This window comes from Bubalus bubalis, chromosome 1 (assembly GCF_019923935.1).
Source record: "Bubalus bubalis isolate 160015118507 breed Murrah chromosome 1, NDDB_SH_1, whole genome shotgun sequence".
NCBI classification, from domain to species: Eukaryota; Metazoa; Chordata; class Mammalia; order Artiodactyla; family Bovidae; genus Bubalus; species Bubalus bubalis.
Genome location: NC_059157.1, coordinates 106,063,254 through 106,085,840, shown reverse-complemented (window position 1 = coordinate 106,085,840; position 22,587 = coordinate 106,063,254). Strand labels below are relative to the sequence as shown.

The following is a 22,587-nucleotide window of genomic DNA, read 5'->3' as shown; positions in this document are numbered from 1 at the left end:
AATTTTTTTTCCAGTTGACACCAAAATAGATAACTGGATTGGTTACTAAAGACATACTGATAAAAGCTGTGTTGTTTTAGTTGTTCAGAATAAGAGCTTGCTCTTTCCTGAGAAAAATTTAATGAGATGACTTCCTTGAGCTCAGAAAAGAGTTGGGGAGAAGATTTTCATTCTTTTTTTTTTTTTCCAAACACTCTGTGAGCACTTAATATTCCAAATACTGTGCTCTGTAAGATTTAGTGGTCAAGAAAACAAAAGCCCTCCTTATCTGCCTCTTTCAGTTTAATGACAGGCATAGGTAAATAATCCAGCAATTATTGTTCAGTGCTGTGTGGAGAAATACAGGGTACAATATGAAAACACAAGATAGGCACCCAGTATGGAATCAGGAGTGGGCTGGAGTGGGGTCGGGATGATGACAAGACAGTCTCCTGGAACAAGTGAGAAATCAAGCTGACAAGCTGAAACCCGAAGGAGGAAATGGAACAACCATATGAAAATTTGAAAGAAAACTATTCCATTAGAAAAAAAATAAGTAGAATGTTAAATGCCTGGGAGTAAACAAAGATGGTGTATTCCAGGAACCAAAAGTTGTTTGATCTGATTGGTTGGTACAACTCAAACAGAATATGAAATAAGGCAGGAGAGAGAATCAGGGGCTAACCATGAATGGCCTATTAAGTCATATTAAGAAGTTTTGATTTTATCTTGAGGGCAATGAGGTTGAAGGATATAATACTCATATTTGCAGTTTAGGGGAAAATTGTGATTGCAGTATGGTGAATGAATTGAAGAGAGAACACTTAGAGGTAAAAAAAAAACACTAGTTATAATGCAATTGAGAGTGATAAATGAATCTGAAAGATATTTAAAAGTCATAAGCCATATAATTGGGGGGCCACTTTATGCGGGGACAGTAAAGGAGAGAGAGCAATCAAGGAAGATAAACTTCTTTTTTGATTTGGGCAACTGTTTGCATAATAACACCATTACTTAAAGAAAAAACTGATCACAAGACTACAAGTTCTCTGTGGGAAGGAAGATGATGACCCCAATTCTGACTATATTAAATCCTGTATTTCTGTGAAACAGTTGATAGAACTATAGAATAGTCAGTTCATTGAAAGTATAGATGTAAAGGTCATGAGAAAAACATGGGCTGAAGATACTGATTTGGAAGTCTTCAGTATCATGGCTGTAGCTTCTGAAGCTAAAGAGTATATGTGTAGTGAGTGATCACAGTGCATAATATAAAAAAAAGTGGACAGTGATCAGACCTTCAGATGTTTAGGGAATGGGATAAGGTAAGCCCAAAAGTCAAACTTGGAAGGCTGGCCAAAAGGATAAGAGGAAAAGCAGTTGAGTTTGGTGACCTAAAAACTAAGAAAGGAAGAATGATGTTCGGTTCAGTTCAGTTGCTCAGTCGTGCCCGACTCTTTGCGACCCCATGAAGCGCAGCACGCCAGGCCTCCCTGTCCATCACCCACTCCCGGAGTTCACTCAGACTCATGTCCATCGAGTCAGTGATGCCATACAGCCATCTCATCCTCTGTCATCCCCTTCTCCTCCTGCCCCCAATCCCTCCCGGCACCAGAGTCTTTTCCAATGAGTCAACTCTTCGTATGAGGTGACCAAAGTACTGGAGTTTCAGCTTTAGCATCATTCCTTCCAAAGAAATCCCAGGGCTGATCTCCTTCAGAATGGACTGGTTGGATCTCCCTGCAGTCCAAGGGACTCTCAAGAGTCTTCTCCAACACCACAGTTCAAAAGCATCAATTCTTCGGCACTCAGCTTTCTTCACAGTCCAAATCTCACATCCATACGTGACCACTGGAAAAACCATAGCCTTGACTAGACGAACCTTTGTTGGCAAAGTAATGTCTCTGCTTTTCAATATGCTATCTAGGTTGGTCATAACTTTCCTTCCAAGGAGTAAGCATCTTTTAATTTCATGGCTGCAGTCACCATCTGCAGTGATTTTGGAGCCCCCCAAAATAAAGTCTGACACTGTTTCACTGTTTCCCCATCTATTTCCCATGAAGTGATGGGACCAGATGCCATGATCTTCGTTTTCTGAATGATGAGCTTTAAGCCAACATTTTCACTCTCCTCTTTCACCTTCATCAAGAGGCTTTTTAGTTCCTCTTCACTTTCTGCCATAAGGGTGGTGTCATCTGCATATCTGAGGTTATTGATATTTCTCCCGGCAATCTTGATTCCAGTTTGTGCTTCTTCCAGGCCAGCATTTCTCATGATGTACTCTGCATATAAGTTAAATAAGCAGGGTGACAATATACAGCCTTGATGTACTCCTTTTCCTATTTGGAACCATGCTGTTGTTCCATGTCCTATTCTAACTGTTGCTTCCTGACCTGCATACAAATTTCTCAGGAGGTAGATTGGGTGGTCTGGTATTCCCATCTCTTGAAGAATTTTCCACAGTTTATTGTGATCCACACAGTCAAAGGCTTTGGCATAGTCAGTAAAGCAGAAATAGATATTTTTCTGGAACTGTCTTGCTTTTTTGATGATGATCCAGTGGATGTTGGCAATTTGGTCTCTGGTTCCTCTGCCTTTTCTAAAACCAGCTTGAACAACTGGAATTTCATGGTTCACATATTGCTGAAGCCTGGCTTGGAGAATTTTGAGCATTACTTTACTAGTGTGTGAGATGAGTGCAATTGTGCGGTAGTTTGAGCATTCTTTGGCATTGCCTTTCTTTGGGATTGGAATGAAAACTGACCTTTTCCAGTCCTTGTGGCCACTGCTGAGTTTTCCACATTTGCTGGCATATTGAGTGCAGCACTTTCACAGCATCATCTTTCAGGATTTGAAAATAGCTCAACTGGAATTCCATCACCTCCACTAGCTTTGTTCATAGTGATGCTTTCTAAGGCCCACTTGACTTCACATTCCAGGATGTCTGGCTCTAGGTCAGTGATCACACCATCGTGATTATCTGGGTCATGAAGATTTTTTTGTACAGTTCGTCTGTGTATTCTTGCCACCTCTTCTTAATGCCTTCTGCTTCTGTTAGGTCCATACCATTTCTGTCCTTTATTGAGCCCATCTTTGCATGAAATGTTCCCTTGGTATCTCTAATTTTCTTGAAGAGATCTCTAGTCTTTCCCATTCTGTTGTTTTCCTCTATTTCTTTGCATTGATCACTGAGGAAGGCTTTCTTATCTCTTCTTGCTATTCTTTGGAACTCTCCATTCAGATGCTTATTATCTTTCCTTTTCTCCTTTGCTTTTTGCTTCTCTTCTTTCCACAGCTATTTGTAAAGCCTCCCCAGACAGCCATGTTGCTTTTTTGCATTTCTTTTCCATGGGGATGGTTTTGATCCCTGTCTCCCGTACAATGTCACGAACCTCCGTCCATAGTTCATCAGGCAGTCTATCAGATCTAGTCCCTTAAATCTATTTCTCACTTCCACTGTATAATCATAAGGGATTTGATTTAGGTCATATCTGAATGGTCTAGTGGTTTTCCCTACTTTCTTCAATTTAAGTCTGAATTTGGCAATAAGGGGTTCATGATCTGAGCCACAGTCAGCTCCTGGTCTTGTTTTTGTTGACTGTATAGAGCTTCTCCATCTTTGGCTGCAAAGAATATAATCAATCTGATTTCGGTATTGAACATCTGGTGATGTCCATGTGTAGAGTCTTCACTTGTGTTGTTGGAAGAGGGTGTTTGCTATGACCAGTGCGTTCTCTTGGCAAAACTCTATTAGTCTTTGCCCTGCTTCATTCCATATTCCAAGACCAAATTTGCCTGTTACTCCAGGTGTTTCTTGACTTCCTACTTTTGTATTCCAGTCCCCTATAATGAAAAGGACATCTTTTTTGGGTCTTAGTTCTAAAAGGTCTTGTAGGTCTTTATAGAACCGTTCAACTTCAGCTTCTTCAGTGTTACTGGTTGGGGCATAGACTTGGATTACTGTGATATTGAATGGTTTGCCTTGGAAATGAACAGAGAACATTCTGTCGTTTTTGAGACTGCATCCAAGTACTGCATTTCGAACTCTTTTGTTGACCATGATGGCTACTCCATTTTTTCTGAGGGATTCCTGCCCGCAGTAGTAGATATAATGGTCATCTGAGTTAAATTCACCCATTCCAGTCCATTTTAGTTCGCTGATTCCTAGAATGTCGACATTCACTCTTGCCATCTCTTGTTTGACCACTTCCAATTTGCCTTGATTCATGGACCTGACATTCCAGGTTCCTATGCAATACTGCTCTTTACAGCATCGGACCTTGCTTCTATCACCAGTCACATCCACAACTGGGTATTGTTTTTGCTTTGGCTCCATCCCTTTATTCTTTCTGGAGTTATTTCTCCACTGATCTCCAGTAGCATATTGGGCACCTACTGACCTGGGGAGTTCCTCTTTCAGTATCCTATCATTTTGCCTTTTCATACTGTTCATGGGTTTCTCAAGGCAAGAATACCGAAGTGGTTTGCCATTCCCTTCTCCAGTGGAGAATCTCAAAAACGTTTTGCAATCTCAAAAACGACAGAATGATCTCTGTTCGTTTCCACATTCTGTCAAATCTCTCTACCATGACCCGCCTGTCTTGGGTGGCCCCAGGGGCATGGCTTTGTTTTATTGAGTTAGAGAAGGCTGTGGTCCTAGTGTGATTAGATTGACTAGTTTTCTGTGAGTATGGTTTCAGTGTGTCTGCCCTCTCATGCCCACTTGTAACACCTACCATCTTACTTGGGTTTCTCTTACCTTGGACATGGGGTATCTCTTCACGGCTGCTCCAGCAAAGTGCAGCCGCTGCTCCTTACCTTGGACGAGGGGTATCTCCTCATCGCCACCCCTTCTGACCTTGAACGTGGAATAGCTCCTCTAGGCCCTTCTGCGCCCACGCAGCCACCACTCCTCCACGTGAGGTAGCTCCTCCCGGCTGCAGCCCCTGACCTCGGATGTGGGGTAACTCCTCTTGGCCGCCTCCTCTCGGGCATGGGGTCCTCCCGGCTTCTGCCCCTAACCTCGGACGTGGGGTAGCGCACGTCGCATCCGCCCACGCTAAATGCACAGGTCACAGCCACCCGCGCTAAAATGATGTTACTATCAACAAAAAGTACTTCAGAGAAAAATGGGAATAATAACAAAATTTTTCATTGGACCTAAAAGCAATATGGTTCAAGGACATTGGTGAGCTTCTTGAGAGCAGTTTCTTTGGAAGTTAATGAGTGAGTCTAGATTGCACTGAAGGTTGGAGTATGAAATGTGAATTAGGGAATGAAGACATGAGATAGAACAATTCCTTCAAGAACGTGGAGATAGAGAGGTTTGAAAGTAGGTAAGATGGGATTTGGCAGGGTTGTGGGGGGGGGGGGTCTTCTTTCTAGAACAGAAAGACTACATCATATATAAATGCTTATGGGAAAAAACTTCCAATAAAATAGGAAGATAAACAGTGGAGTAAAAACTATTAGTTAGTGACCCAGGATGGGATACAATGTCAGCACGATTACATTTCTAACTGTTTAGCTCAAATGCTGTCTCCGTCTCCAGTATCTGAGAGCCAGAGCCTGAACATATTGTCCTTAATTAGGAAAAGGAATATAGTTGGTGGCCGAAACATAGCCCTGTAGTCAATTATTCTTTATTTTATTCTCAGTTTTATCACCACCTGTCTATATAACATTGAACAAGTGACCACCCCCCGCTTTGTGCCATGTAAAATCAAAGTCCTTAGTACATATATATTCCTCGTATAAAGGAGAGGCAATATAGTAAATTTTATCATTGTTAAAAGCTCTCAGGGATCTTGACCATTGGAGATTTTTGTTTTGTTAATTTTCATGTTTTTATAGTCAATATTTTAGGGGTATGGAGTCTTTCCCCCTCCACTTTTTCTTTTTAAATCAGACCATATCTGTGTTTGTTTGTTTGTTTGTTTGTTTTCTGTACTCTGTGTCCTGTCTTGGAATTCAGAATTAGCAATGAATTAAGTGATGTGAGCTCTTGTAATTACTATACAGCTTCCTTTTGCAGGTTTTAGGTTGTTGAGGAAAGATTCCTAGGATGTCTAAGTCTTGTTCTCCAACACCATCATGAGTAGTATTGTATTTGTTATGGGACATGATCAGAACAATGGCTTATTCAATTGGGAAAGAGAAAGTGTGACTATTAAACAATAGAACAATTGGACATACAGGAGCTCTGAATTCTAAGCCTAGCCATATTTCTTGATGGGATCACCTTTGATAAGCCATTATTCCACTCTGGGCCTCAAGTTCTTCCCTATTAAATGGGTATAACTTTTCAGGTCCTCCTTGTAAAAGTCTAAGATACTATATTATAAGTCAATGTATGAATATGAGAAAAATACTCTTAACCCAAAGAGGAAACAGAAACTATACCAATAGAAATTAATAAGTAACAGGAATCAACTACATTCTATTTCTGCCATTGTGTTTGGTTTGGAATGATTGGTTCCTACCCAGAGGCCATATAAGATGCCATTGTGAGAAGAATGCTAGTCAAGAGAATTCTCCTCCCACTTCCTCCTTTGACACTCTGCCCTGGTCAGTTGCCCAGGTACCATCAATAACTGCTAACAGAGATCTGCGGAATCTTATGGTTGTCAGGCAGCTGTTTCTACAAGCAGAAAATGTTCCCGTTTTATTTGTCTCTGCACAGTCTCTAATGGGCAGGAAGAGTGGGGGAAAAAAGTTTTTTGGTTTTGTTTTTTATTGAACTTCTTCATGCTTTCTTGTCTTCTTCCCTCCCCTGACACATAGTTTCTCAGGGACAGCACAAGCAACTAAGAGTTAAAAAAAATAGGAAAAGGAAAATCATCATCATAGCATAAACTCTGCAATTTGTAATCAGGGCATAACCTCTGTGATGAAATTTGTGAGTAAGTAATTCACTTTCCACTTAAGCCCACCAGTATGAAATCTAATGTTGCTGCCCTGAACACTAATGAAGGAAGTCAGACGGCAGTACAGCTAGCCCCTGGGGACTTATTTCTCATATCACCAAAAAATAATTCCCATTATTTTTGGCCATCTGGTAGCCTGGATTGTGAAGATGAAGTTTCATTCAAGTAGGGCTTAAGACTGTGGGCCCTGGAGTCTTTTTAGATTCACATCTGTTTTCTGCTTATCACCTAGCCTCTTCTATAACTTATTTTCCTACCCATAAATAAAATCCTCATAGGATATTATTTACTTATTATAAGGAGTTATTGAGATAATACATATAATTTACATAAGGTCTTGGGTCTTCCCATCATCCCATCCAGTCTCATCACTTGTTGGCAAATAGATGGGGCAACAATGGAAACAGTGACAGACTTTATTTTGGGGAGGTCCAAAATCACTGCAGATGGTGACTGCAGCCATGAAATTAAAAGACGCTTGCTCCTTGGAAGAAAAGCTATGACCAACCTAGATAGCAAAAAGCAGAGACATTACTTTGCCAACAAAGGTCTGTCTAGTCAAAGCTATGGTTTTTCCAGTAGTCATGTATGGTTGTAAGAGTTGGACTAAAGAAAGCTGAGCAGCGAAGAATTAATGCTTTTAAACTGTGGTGTTGGAGAAGACTCTTGAGAGTCTCTTGGACTGCTAGGAAATCCAACCAGTCCATCCTAAAGGAGATCAGTCCTGAATATTCATTGGAAGGAGTGATGCTGAAGCTGAAACGCCAATATTTGGCCACCTGATGCAAAGAACTGATTCATTTGAAAAGACCCTGATGCTAGGGAAGATTGAAGGTAGGAAGAGAAGGGGACAACAGAGGATGAGATGGTTGGATGGCATCACTGACGTGATGGACATGAGTTTGAGTAGGCTCCGGGAGTTGGTGATGGACAGGGAAGCCTGGTGTTCTGCAGTCCATGGGGTCGCAAAGAGTCGGACACAACTGAGTGACTGAACTGAACTTGGGGCTTCCCAGTGGCGCTAATTGTAAAGAACCTGCCTGCCAATGCAGGAGATGCAAGAGACGCAGGTTAGACCCCTGGGTCTGAAAGATCCCCTGGAGGAGGGCATGACAACCCACTCCAATGTTCTTGCCTGGAGAATCCATGGACAGAGGAGCCTGGCAAGCTACAGTTCTTAGGGTTGGAAAGAATCAGTTGTGACTAAAGAGACTTAGCACACATGCACTCCCTCCTGTCTGTGACATAGGCCTTATAAATTCCATGTTTAACCTCTGAGGTAACATCATCAGACCTGTCAGTCACCAAGATGATATTTAGGACTTTCTGTTGTAGTGATTAACTAGGGATTTCATTATGTGGCTAGATTGTAAACAACCAGATTACTGCATCTTAATAACACAACTTGCAATCTGATATTAAATAACATTGCTTTTCTTTTCCTGACATTTGAAGGAAATACATTCATTTTATCTACATAAGAAAATAAATGTAAGTAGTACCTAGTGATAAGAAAAATCTATTCTTAATGCTTATACTTGTGCACACTCTCTAATAACAAAACCAGGTCCCTTGGAATCATAAAAGAGCTAAGATATTTTCATTGTGTTACTCTGTGTACTTCCTATAGTGCTTGACCACAGTGGAAAGATTCTCACCTTATAGTAAGACCCATCCTTTACATCTGCTCACTGAACCTGTAAGGAAGTTCTAAAGTATGTAATCTTCTTAACACAAAAATTCAAATGGTTCAAGTCAGAAAAGTACTTTGCTTAGATTTGCCACTTCCAATTGCATGGACCAGCACTGCAAACCTACTTTTAATAATGTGGTTATTTATTCCATTTGTTTTTGTCTTAACAGTTCCACCAAAGATCTCCAACATCTCTTCGGATGTCACTGTGAATGAGGGCAGCAACGTCACCCTGGTCTGCATGGCCAATGGCCGTCCTGAACCTGTGATCACCTGGAGACACCTTACGCCAACCGGTAAGCAACTCTCCAGGCCCCAAGATACAACACACCGTTTAAAATATCCTCATGCTTCTGTGATTCCATTGGATCCAAAAGGCAAGGCTGTGTATTGTTATTAAAACACTATTAGAACCTCCCTCCCTTGTATAACTATGGCTGATTCATGTTGATGTTTGGCAGAAGCCAACAGAATTCTCTAAAGCAATTATCCTTCAATTAAAAAGTAAATAAATTTTAAAAAACACTGTTAGAATAGTCGCATAGAGCTAACTTGTTTAGGGTCATCTCTATGTCCATCTCTATAAAGTCTATAACCATACCATATATATATTATACTATATATATAGTTCTGTGGTTTATATATAAGGTATATTTCATTTTAATAGGCCACTCCCCCAAGGCAACCAATATAGAAACATTAAATGCATTAAATGACTTAATAATTATGTCTAAAGCAGGTCGGTATCTGAATGTCTTGGGACAATATTTTGTATGGATTAAATTCCCATAATTCTTTGTGTGCTTTTTGTGTTGCTTTGCTCTTAAATATAGTTTCCTAATACTGTAGCACCTTGTGAAGGAATCTTTCAGGCATAATACAAAGTTGTGACTTGCAATAGCCTGTCCTTAGCATCTGGCTCTCTGGAGGGGCACCAGGCATGGACTAACCTTCATGAACTCATTATGCATCTCCAGCTATTGATGCTAATTTAATAAAAGTTGGAAAATCATTTCTCAGAAATGTCGTCTGCATTCTCCCCTCCTCCTTCCCACAACCGTCACTAGGTTCTGAGGTTCTACTGCCTTTTAAATCCCATTTAAATGTTTTTACCGAATTATTTAGGATTAACTGCATGTGTCCTCTTCTACTCCACAGACTGAATTTTCTTACCTACAAAACTATGCCTTTGTGACTGACACAGTATTTACAGAATCGGGTCTGCTATTTAGTTCTTCCAGAAAGAGGAATTGTGGATCAATTTTTCTTATAAAATATCATTTATTTTGGTAACTAGCCCCAAACATTTAACTCATTTATATCTGATATTCTCTTAACATTTTCTCATATAAATATCTACAGATTCAAATACAACATATTAATTTTGAAGTGAACACCATAAATATTGTTATGCAAAGCTAGATAGACAATGGGATCTATATTGATATACTTCTGAAAGACCAGACTAGGGTAGTGTTTAGTTATAGCATCTTTAAATAATTTTGTATTTTGTGGTGTGAAAATATGGGCCTCCATTTCATATTAGCCCTCAAATTAATTTACCAGGTGAAGTTTGGACTAACCTATGGAATAGTCTTTTATTTAGGCACCAGTTTGATTAGAGGCTTCTATTTTCTTAAGATGATGTTAAGTCAAAACTCATTCTTGTTATTAATGCTTACAGCTTGTTATTTGTTGAGAATATATAAAAGCAGTAAATGAGGCACTTATTTATGGGATGAACTTCAAACTCATATCCTCTCATTCTCATTTTAAACCTCACATGGAAAAAAATACAAATGCAGGATTATCTGAAGTTTGAGCCACTGGTTATCATATACCTTTCCCCTGGATTAAATTTAACCTCCAGAGCACATTCTCCTTGAATGGAATTGCATATATTAACCCTCAATCACACAACATACCTACCTTTCTCCTGTAAAATTGATTTTACTAAGTGACAATTTGGTATAAAAGTTTGGGGCACATATTTAAGGATTTATAGAAGATATCCTCTGAAATCATTGCGTTTTCTGTAATGTTGCTTTGAAAGATTGTTATTGCATTACATAGTTTCCTCTGAAAGGACCCTTTGAGGAAGTTCCTCTTTTATTTCAGTATTTCTACTGTCCTATTTCTAAGCAATGGTTTGTTTTTTTAAATGAACACAATGAATTTTTACAAATAATGAGGAGTCCTTCATTGTATTAACTGTTACCAAACTTAGAGCCAAATTTATAACCAGTCTGAAAAAGAATAGAGGAAATCATATAAATTACACCTTAATGAAATGGATTTTGAACAAACTGTGTGGGATTTATGGCATCAAATCCATATATAGACACACTCTTGCTTTCATCTTGTTTTCTTATATTTATTTTCATATCATCTCCCTTTTGTAATTAATTTAAATGTTTGTATAGTATTTATGATCTCTTATTTTTATGGACTATATGGCAGATAAAAGAAAAGAAGAAAGGAGGAAATAGATTATATTCAAGTTATAATCAAGAAATAAACTGCATTAATATTAATAAAAATGCCTTATCCCTTTGGTGCATTATTGACTAGTAAATAGTTTTGTTTTGTTTTTTTTTTCAGGGAAAAATACTATTGATGATCTGAAATGAAAGATAATTCTTTTTTATCCCCTCAGTTCAGAAAAGTAATGAAATCAAACCAGTTTCAAGACTTCCCCAGGCTTGTTCTATAACTGTAGATTTTCATGGCTAACTTTAGTAAACTTGTTAATGACAGTAAACAAATGGTTTGAACCCTGAATAATCTGGTTATCCATGATATTTCAAGTCATCTAAAGATCAAAGGACAAGCTAGATCTTCCAGAATAAAGGGACCATTTACATACAGTCAGAGAACCTGAGGGACTTCAAAATTAATAGAAAAATTGGTGTACACAGAAGAATTCCCAATAGTCGGGGGAGGGTGGTGTCAGGAAACTATAGTCCCTGGGCCAAATTCAACCCACCTCACTTTTTTTTGCAAGCTTAGAATAATTTTTAAATGGTTAGAAAAAAATCAAAAGAATTTTAAAAAATATATGGACACTAAAATTTCCACGCCCTTAAATACAGTTTTAATGAAATACAGCCATGCTTAGTCATTTATATGATGTCTATGGCTGCTTTAAAAAAAAAAAAAAAGACAGCAGACTTGTTGCAACAGATATGGTTTAACCCTTAAAGCCTAAAATATTTTCTATCTGGCCCTTTACAGAATAGTTTATAGACCCTTGCTCAAGACTATGGCTTGAAGCATGGGACAAGGATTTTCTGCATTCGTCTATGACTCCATAGGGCTTTGGGAAGATCTCCCATTAAGTTCCTAAATACATCCTAAGAGAAAGAACTTTATTCTTCTATAATCTATCTAGACCCTCTCTCTGGGTCAAATCCTGCTCTGGCACCTGCAAAACTACTTCCTTGCTCCATTCACAGACCCAAGCTGCTGCTGCTGCTTGATTGCTTCAGTCGTGTCCAACTCTGTGTGACACTATGGACTGTATAGCCTGCCAGGTTCCTCTGTCCATGGGATTCTCCAGGCAAGAGTACTGGAGTGGGTTGCCATGCCCTCCTCCAGGGAATCTTTCCAAGTCAGGGATCGAACCCAGGTTTCCTGCATTGCAGGCAGATTCTTTACCTCTGAGCCACTAGGGAAGCCCAAGGGAAGCCCACAGACTCAAGGACAGACTCCAATTCGCTCTACAATGGGTATTAATTCCCGTCTACTTTTTCATCTTTTTCACATCTGATCTAAATAACCACCTGATCATAATCATATTTTGATTACATGAGAGAATTTGTCTTTACTATTCTATACAGGAAATTGGGGGGGGTTGTTTTGTGTGTTTTCCTTTGCAAAATTTGGAAACAGGGGTTGATCCTTTTCAGCTATAATGCAAAGCCTTTCATAAAGACACTCAAAGAAGAGGCTCTGCTCCCTGTGTGACAGCAAAGCTACCTGCAACCCATGGCCATACGAGCAAAAATCTCCAGCTAGCTTTGTTCAATAATTAATTGTGCCTTCAATAGAACAGAGTGTGACTGCCTTGCAGAGGAAATGTACCTGTAATTAGCTCGACCCCACAGGGACATTGAGCCCTGAAAAGGGGGAGATTTCATACAGGGTTCACAAGTACTTGATTACCTGTCACTTGATGACACAAGGGGGAGAAAGGAAAGTAGGTGCAAGGTATATTTTTATGAGAAGAAGAATATTTATTACCTCTTAATTCAGTCCTTTTTTAAAAAAAAATTGTTGGATCATTTTGTTTCTTTTTCTTTTGACACCTGAAATTTCTTTTTCAAGAATACTTCAAGTGTTTTTTAATGAGGGAGATTAGAACAATGGTGAATTTTTTATATATATAAAATCAGAGCATACTTGATATAGATGGAGGAGAAGAGATTGATGAATTCTATGGTTCCCTTCCCTGTATTTTTGATATCTTAATTTTTCTCTCCTCTTCAGTTCTTCTATAGTCAAAATGATGTGTCACATATGCGGTTGTTAAATGTGACCTATTTTCTCCCTTAATTAAGTTAGACTTTCATAATCCTGTAATTCCCAGAGGGCAATTGCACTGTAACATGTATTTTCTATGGTGTGTTTGATCTCACTTCTATGAGCTAAGCTGCTCCCATCTTCGTTTAACTTTGTTTCTAAATCTTTCTTCTCACATTCCAGACGAAGTATCTTTCTCAACTGTGCCTCATGCCTTGTCAGGTTTGTTCATGGTTACAGAGTTTCTGGGCTTCCCTGGTGGCTCAGTGGTAAAGAATTCACCTGCCAATGCAGAAGATGCGGGTTCAGTTCCTGGGTCAGGAAGATCCCCTGGTGAAGGAGATAGCAATACACTCCGATATTCTTGCCTGGGAAATCTCATGGATAGAGGAACCTAGTGGGCCACAGTCATGGAGTCACAAAAAGTTGGACACTATTTAGTGACTAAACAACAATGACAACAATAGTTTTTCTATATATTTCATTTCTACAAAAGTTTTTACATCCTCAGTAGCTTCCTATACCTGGAACACTGAGAACTTAGCCCCTCAGGCTGAGAGCAATTTAGTAGGCATTTTATAATTCTCTTGCCTAAGTCAGATTTAACATCAGCACCACATATAGAAAGCTCATGTAAGGAATATTTTATATTTATAAAAGAACAAAAGAACACACAGTAATTTGAAAAGATATATGCATCCCAATGTTCAAACAACAGTATTTACAATTACCAAAATACAGCAGCAACCTATGTGTCCAAGAGATGAATGGATAAAAGAGATGTGGTTTAATTATACAATGGAATGCTACTCAGCCATAAAAAAGAACTACATTTTGCCATTTGTGGCAACATGGATGGAACTAGGGATTATCATACTAAGTGAAGTGTCAGAGAGAGAAAGATAAATATATAATATCATTTGTATGTAGTATCTAAAAAATACAACAAACTAGTGAATATAAAAAAATAAATAAACGGACTCATAAAGAGAACTAACTAGTGGCTTCTAGTGGGCAGAGGGAAGCAGAAGTGGGGAGGGGCAATATAGAGGTAGGGGAGTAAGAGGTACAGAGTATTATGTGTAAAATAAATAAGCTACAAGGATATATTGTACAACACAGGGAATGTAGCCAATATTTTATAATAATTATGAACAGTGTATAACCTTTAAAACTTGTGAATCACTATATTGTACACCTATAACTTATATAAATATAGTTGTACATCAACTGTCTTTCCATAAAAAAGAAGCATTTTCTATGTTGATGGGGTGGGGAAAACATTCTAAGGAGAACAGGACTCTGAAGAGTCTGAAATCCCCTTGTTCATTGGAGGTTGGGTTTTATCACTTAGCCAGACTCTTTCAGTTCATTTACAAGTTGAATCCTTGCCTAATAGTGCTCTTAAACTCCATTGATGTTATAGCTCCATCTGTCTTACTTCTGATTTTATAACTTACCCAATTATTAATATGTCCAGCCTAGACTCTGCCTTCATGGGTTTGGAAGAAATACATAATGTTAAACTAAATTCATTTCTTTAAGTTGAATTCCAGAAGCATATATTGCAAGTAGCTATCATCTGGCCTTTTCAGTTAGCATGTTAGAATTAGTTTAGTTCACATTTTACAGAGAGAACGTAGAGATTATATAATCTACAGTTAAAGTTTCAGAAAAGTCTTTCTCTGGGATTTCTTTTATGGACCTTCCAGAAGGTTCTGTTAAGACAGTCTTGGTAGTATCAATATAATGATATGAAAGAGTCAAGTCTATTACCTTTGCAGGTAAGGAGTCTTGACCATTTAGTGATAATTTAAACAATATTGGTTCAACATATTCTATTGATTACTTTTATTTATTTTTGCAGTCTTTAATTTTTAATATTCTCATTTTCTGTTTACAAAGAGCAGAAAAACAAAGAAAAGTCTTGCTATGTTTTCTTTTTATTGTCTTACCTGTCAGTCAGTTCAGTTGCTCAGTTGTGTCCGACTCTGTGACCCCATGGACTGCAGCACGCCAGGCTTCCCTGTCTATCACCAACTCCCAGAGCTTGCTCAAATTCATGTCCATCGAGTTGGTGATGCCATCCAACCGTCTCATCCTCTGGCATCCCCTTCTCCTCCTGCCTTCAGTGTTTCCCAGCATCAGGGTCTTTTCCAATGAGTCAGTTCTTTGCATCAGGTGGCCAAAGTATTGGAGTTTCAGCTTCAGCATCAGTCCTTCCAATGAATATTCAGGACTGATTTCCTTCAGGATGGACTGGTTGGATCTCCTTGCACTCCAAGGGACTCTCAAGAGTCTTCTCCAACACCACAGTTCAAAAGCATCAATTCTTCGGTGCTCAGCTTTCTTTATAGTCCAACTCTCACATCTTTACATGACTACTGGAAAAACCATAGCTTTGACTAAATGGACCTTTGTTGGTAAAGTAATGTCTCTGCTTTTTAATATGCTGTCTAGGTTGGTCATAGCTTGATTCTTCCAAGGAGCAAGCGTCTTTAAATTTCATGGCTTCAGTCACCATCTGCAGTGATTTTGGAGCCCCAAAATATATATTGTTTTTAAAGCATATCTTCCATCAATATAGAATTATATTCAAATTAATCTTGATCTTGATTACACTTTGTTTTTCTGAAAAGAAATATTTATAGAATGCTCACTCTGTAAAAGGCCAAAATGAGAAGCAAGACAGACATGGTCCCTGCACAAGTAGAACTTATAGTTCAACAAGAAAGCAGAGTATTAAGCTAATAATTGCGTGAATAACCACTTAAATAGATTTATATAGTACAAAGGAAAATTATAGTGGCATTCAATAAGACCATAAAACAGGGCCAACATAGCAAAATCTGCAAGGCCAGCAAAGCTCCAGGAAGCTTAGGCTAAGACCTCAAGGATAAATAGAACCAGGGCAAGAAAATAGAGGTGGGAAGAGTATCCTTGGCAGAGAAGGTTTTGCAGAGAAGCCAATTCTGACTCCATGTTGGAACTGTTTCTTTCTGACTTGCTTTTCATTACTTTTGTTATTATAATCATACAGAATGGGCTGCCTCAGAGAATCCTGCCCCTCTGCCTGACTATTAAGCTAAATTGCCTTTGTTCAGAACCCTGTCCACCTGTAGATGGCAGGAAGGAAGAAATTAACACATACCCTGCCTGAGGCTTGCCATTCTAGGAGATTTTTACAAGATTAATGGCTTTTTTACTTTGCTTCCTCACCTCCCCCCATTTCTGATCTATAAAAGAACCTGGCATCCAGACTCAGATAAGAGGATTATTTTGAGGTGCTAGCGTGCCATCTTCTTGGTCAGCTGGCTCCTGATTTAAGTCTCTTCCTTGTCTCAACCCCTCCTCTCTTGGATTCACTGGCCCATCGTGTAGTGAGCAAAACAAGACTGGACTCTGTAACAAAAGAGCACATGTAAACAATGCATTGACGAATACAGGCCAGCATCTTTATGTGAAACCATGATGTCAGTGTTAGGTTATGATGATTTTCTTTTACAATTTAATCATTTAATCTCTTTCTTTAGCATACATTATTTCCTTTTACTTTTTAACGTTCTTAGTTTCCCCTTTCAAAGAGCAGGAAAATATAGAAAACTCTTGCTATCTTTTCTTTTCAGAACCTTACTTGTATATTGATTTTAAATATACAATGTAGTATATACCAGTATAACAGGTATATAGATAGTTATTTTTGTATGTGAGTATCTTACATTTGGGCTTCCCCGGTGGCTCATTGGTAAACAATCTGCCTGTCAATGCAGGAGATGCAGGTTCAATTCCTGGACTGGGAAGATCCCCTGGAGAAGGAAATGGTAACCCACTCCGGTATTATTGCCTGGGAAGTCCCATGGACAGAGGAGCCTGGCAGGCTGCAGTCCATGGAGTCACAAAGAGTTGGACACTACTGAGCAACTAAACAACAAAAAAAAATCTTAAATTTAGGTCAGAAACATATTCTTTTCCCATGCATATAATTTCATAATAGCCTCATCAAGTAAATACAAACCCTTTCAGTAACCTTGTCATTAAAACAAATGGGTAATCTAGAAAATGAAGACTACAAAATGTAGCTACATGATCACTGGCCTCCAAACCTTAAAAATCCTTAAGAGACTCAGAACAACTGACACGGGCAGTCTTTAAGCCATGGGAGGATTTCCACAAGCAGACGTGCTGGCCATTCTGATGAGCGTTGTACCAATGCCCTTGGACCACCAGCACCTCACTCTTGGCCTCCCCAGATCTGTCATCAGATCCCCAGAAAACTTTCTGAAGAGAAATGAGCTGTCCTAAATTTGTCCTTGGGGCACTAGCTTGGCTATGAGTGCTCCAGGACATTTTAGAAGCTTGCGTCCATGTAGGGGGTAGAGGGATAGCTTAATCACAGGGTTTGCACATGGCCTAGTAGAACAGAAATAGAGTCCACATCTCTCAGCGTCTCATGACTTCAAATATTTTTGCCATTATTCCAAAGAGTCTGTGTTTTCTAATTTTAAAGTAGCTCTAAAAATAAAATCTTTGCCAAAGGTTATCATGAGAATTAAAAGAGAACATGTAAGCAAAGTCTTTAGTATGGCATTAGCTATTATTGATATCCTTATTTTCAATATATTTTAATTATTATTAATCCATATGTCAGCTTTCCATAGTGAAAGTTTGGAGGAGGCTGATGATTTGATTGTAGACGACTTCCATGCCATCTTTATCCATTCCAGCAAGCAGCCAGGCAAACTTTTTAAATGCTCTTACCAAGGCTGGTCTTTTTTTTTTTTTAAATATTTATAGTTATTTATTTGGCTGTGCCAGGTCTTAGTTGCGGCCTGTGATATCTTTGATCTTCATTGTGGCACGCGGGATCTTTAGTTGTGGCATGCAAACTCTCAGCCGCAGCATGTGGTATCTAGTTTCCCAACCAGGGATTGAACCCATGCCCCCTGCATTGGGAGCGCAGAGTCATAGCCAGTGGACCACTAGGGAAGTTCCTCACCAAGGCTAGTCTTAATATTTCACATCTTATATTGCCTTATATCTCAACATACTCATTTGAGGTGTTAATTTTTCAAAAGGGCATGACAGCAACTTGTTAGGGAGAGATTTTCTGATCTGCTTTATTCATGTGTCCGTGCGTCTTCTCCTAGGGGACCATTCTCCCGGAGTCTGGCTATGTAACAGCTAATACATTATTAACCGTAGCTGTAGAAAACCTATAGGTTGTAAATTACAGTGATTATTTTCTTAATAAAATTGATATTTCAGGCAATGGTAGTACAACACCAAAAAATGACCAAGAATTTCTCCCAGTTTTCCAGTTGGACCTCTTGCTACTAGGTATTTACCCCTACTGCTAAGTTGCTTCAGTCGTGTCTGACTCTGTGCAACCCCATAGACGGCAGCCCACCAGGCTCCCCCGTCCCTGGGATTCTCCAGGCAAGAACACCGGAGTGGGTTGCCATTTCCTTCTCCAATGCATGAAAGTGAAAAGTGAAAGTGAAGTTGCTCAGTCGTGTCTGACTCTTAGCGACCCCATGGACTGCAGCCTACCAGGCTCCTCCGTCCATGGGATTTTACCCCTACTACAAAAATGCTATTTTTAAATTTTAAAATTATTGAGTTAATTTTCCTGCTAGAATTCCCATTGCCTTTGGGATGAAGTTCAAACTAAGCACGGCAGAATCCTTCATTCAATTTATTTTCCTATCCCTAAACCCCTAATCACTCTACTTTAGGTAGTAGGTAGATTAAATTAATACTACTTATATTTCAAGAATATGTTTTGTCCACTTGCTTTGGGGCCTTCACACATCCTGGTTTTCTTCTTCAAACATGATTTCACATCTCACCTGTATCATCATTTTGCCCGTATAACTTTTTCTTTTGAAGCGTTCAAGATGACACTTCCTTCAGGAAGCCACATAATAGAAGTAATAAAATTTCATTTTAATTATGTGCAATCTCTGGATTATAAGATCCATAAAAGTGCAGAAACTGTATCCTACTTATATGTATATTCTTAGTTCATTGCTTGGCATATAAGTGCTCAATCAATCCACCAACCAATTGAGTTATTCAATTAAAGGCTTTATAAAAATAGTATTGTTGGGAAATAACTCACATTGTGAAGTGTAAACTACATAGACATTGACAAGTAATTCAAGGATGGATGAGTAGGAAAGCAAACAGCAAATGGTACAATAGAATTATCTAACTAAGGCTCTCCAACTAATAGTTTTGATAATCTCTTACTAAGAAGGTTTTGGAAATTTCAGGAAAGCTCTCTAGGTCGTGTTCAGATCCATTTCTTCTTTGTTGCCCTGACGTGCTGGTTTGCTTCTATGGGATTCTCATTATTATCCATTGGACTACAGAGAATGCTCTGAAATCTTTACATTCTTGTATCAAATCCTTTGACATTCTCTTTATCACTAACGTGTTGTTCTTCTCCTAAGCAGGTCTCACACTCAGTAATTAAATGTTTATGTTTTTACTATTTTCCTTATGAAAGCAAATACCTACATGTTCTTGGTGCCAGTATAGTGCCTAGCACAGAGTAAATGATCAGCAAAAATTTACTGAATGAATAAATGAATTACTTATGCTAGCTAAATGTCAGACTCTGTTAGAATCTGCTTGAAGTTTAGACTTTAAGAATAGAATCTTCAGAAACTGTATTTTTGCTTTACTGTGTCAAATATATAGGACATTGTCTTTCTGTAAGACACACTAAAATGCCTACTTCAGGTTTCCGTATCTGGGGAAAAAAATTTAATACGTGGTAACAAAGCTCTCAGCACTGTCACACCGATGCATTAGTGCTGTAGTGGGAGTTGGGGGGCAGAAGTTCAGACCCACCTTGGTTTTAGAAGTAGAGAACAGTTCACAGGTTGAGTCAGTCTGAAAAATGAACCTCTGCTGCATAGCTGAAAGCTTTATAGCATCTCGTATGATTCCCTACCTGTAAACCATCCGTTCTGGCTGTAGCCATATGTGGCATAACTTTCATCTCCACTATTAGATTTCTACATCTGGCCAGTCATTGGGATTACCTCAAAGCAAGTTTTAAAAAAATGCAGATTTCCTGCCTCACTCCACATTTAAATCATCTCTTTTGCTGAATTCCTTTGGTGAATTCTGGGATTCTGGAGGATTAGATCCTCCCAGTGAGCCAGAAGACCAGCTACATGAGCATAATAACTGTGTAAGTACACATGGGCAAAAAGATCTAAAGGAGTGAATCTCTAAATTCACTGTACTGGAAAATCATCTGAAGAATCATGTTAAAATGTGAATTCTAATTCAGGGGGTCTGAGATGAGACCTGAAATTCTATGTTTCTCACAAGGACCAGGTAATGTTGGCTCTGCCAGTCCATGGACCACATTTTCAGCATCATCCTAGATCTTGAGATGAGACTAGGTCGGAAAATACAAGGGTGTTATAAATAGCCTAGCACAAAATAGCATTTGGGGAAGTCCCACAATGTACAGAGTATTCACAAAATATTATTACAGTATTTTATATTGAATTTCTCTGTTTCACCCTAGAGCTTCATAGATAGTTTAGAGAATAGTAAAAATAATTATGGTGTTGAGAAATAGGATGGACCCTTGCCTATCAAGGTTGGACTGTGATCAACAGGATTGGCATCACCTTGGAGCTTTATAGAATGCTGGGCCCCACTCCAGATGCACTGAGTCAGAATTTTCATTTCATCAAGAACTTCAGGTGGTTTGTATACACATTAAACTTTGAAAAACCCAAGATGAGAGGTGAAAAAGTCTTTGTATGCAGATAAAACTGTTTTCTTTAGTATTTAAAGTCTACAATTTAAGAACTTTCCCTCCCTTTCTACTGATAACCCTAAACTTCATCTCCACCTGCATTCCCTCCAAATATATTCCTACCAAGAAAACAAAACAAAGCAAAAACTGGTGTAGGTTTAGGGGTGGGGTTAGAATACTGGACCATTGAATATGACTTGGAAAGGAGAACCATCTGATGCTTTACATCAGATGCTGCTGCTAAATATTACAAGAAAATTTTAGCCTGTGTATGAAGAAATACTGTCTGAATGACAGTAGCCACTTTTCTCATCATCTTTAATAATGTCTTTACCTATAAAATCTAGACAATAATATGTGCTCTGTCTGCCTTGTGCTGTTGCTTTGAGAAATCAAATTAGATAATGAATATGAAGGTAGTTTGAATAGGGTAAAGCTGTCTAAAAACTGTAAGGGATTAAGAGAAAGAGTGACTTGGTAGAAAGAATGCAGGATTTAAGAGTCAGAAAGCTTGAGTTCAAATCTCTGTTCTTCACCATTTACTTTTTAGGGATTTTGAGTGGGTTCATTAAACTCTCTACTTTCATTTGTAAAATATGAATAATATAATACTTGCCCACCTACCAGGATACCTGTGCTGTGTCAAATGAGATAGTGTTTGCAAAAATGATTTATTAATGATAAAGCATTATTCAAGGGATGCTTACTGTTACTATTATCTTAGATTCTACAGAGCCAAACATAGACTCAAATTACAGTAGTTATTTTGGTTAGAGAGTAGAAAGAATTGACTGCAAGGCTGTGACGCACACCATTGAACCAAAATAAGTAATAAAACCAGAGCAGAGCTTTTCAGAGTCTGGTCACCAAACCAGCAGCATTAGCATTACCTCAGGACTTGTTAGAAATGCAAATTATCAGACCTCAGACAGATCTACAAGAATCAGAAACTCTAAGAGGGGGCCCCAGGGATTTGTAATTTAACAAATCTGCCAGGTGATTCTGATATGCCATAAACTCATAGGACTCCCGCACTATAAAGGATGTAAAGAAAATATATCTTTTTGAGGTAGGATTATGTGCTATTTTTACCAAGCATGAGTATGGAACCATTCGAGATTCTATGTAATAACCTGATGACCTGGTTTGCGTGTGTGTGTGTCTGATATGTTTAAAACTTTGATGTTGAGGTGCACTATTGCACTTTTATGACTAGTAGTTCTGTCACTTTAGATGAAGAGGTTTAGAAGTAAAAACTACGCAGAAATTCCCACTTTTTTTCCATCTACAGTCTAATGATATTTAAGGCTAATATATCACTTTAAATGTGCACACATTTCTGAAACCCTCATCCTTCTTTAGGCATACATGTTCATTTTCAAATGTTCCAGTACACTGAGTCTACAATTAATTCTAATAAAAGAGAAAAACCTCAATAGGTAACTCAAATGGTGTCACATTGCCCACAAAAGACATGTCAATGAAGTTACCCCAGGTCACTTAAGAAATAGATGTGAGAAGCAGATTCCTTTACAAAAACAAAACAACAAAAAACCTTTGCCTCTGTAATGACTTCTATAAGCCTACTCATTTAAAAAATTAAGTAAGCCCTCTTGCCATTTCCTTTATATGTAATCACCTTCATTTTATGCATCAAATCTGATATTTTTTTTCTCAAGTTG

At 38.5% G+C, this 22,587-nt stretch overlaps 1 protein-coding gene across 3 annotated transcripts in view; it reads left to right on the top strand.

The window, feature by feature from the left end:
- Positions 1-22,587, top strand: part of LOC102392575 (limbic system associated membrane protein) — a 703,099-nt gene that overhangs the window by 457,801 nt on the left and 222,711 nt on the right. For all 3 annotated transcript variants that reach the window (XM_044942049.2, XM_025284375.3, XM_025284385.3), the window contains exon 3: positions 8,769-8,894. In XM_044942049.2, the coding sequence (XP_044797984.1) occupies positions 8,769-8,894 (126 nt within the window). The remainder of the gene's footprint in view (positions 1-8,768; positions 8,895-22,587) is intronic.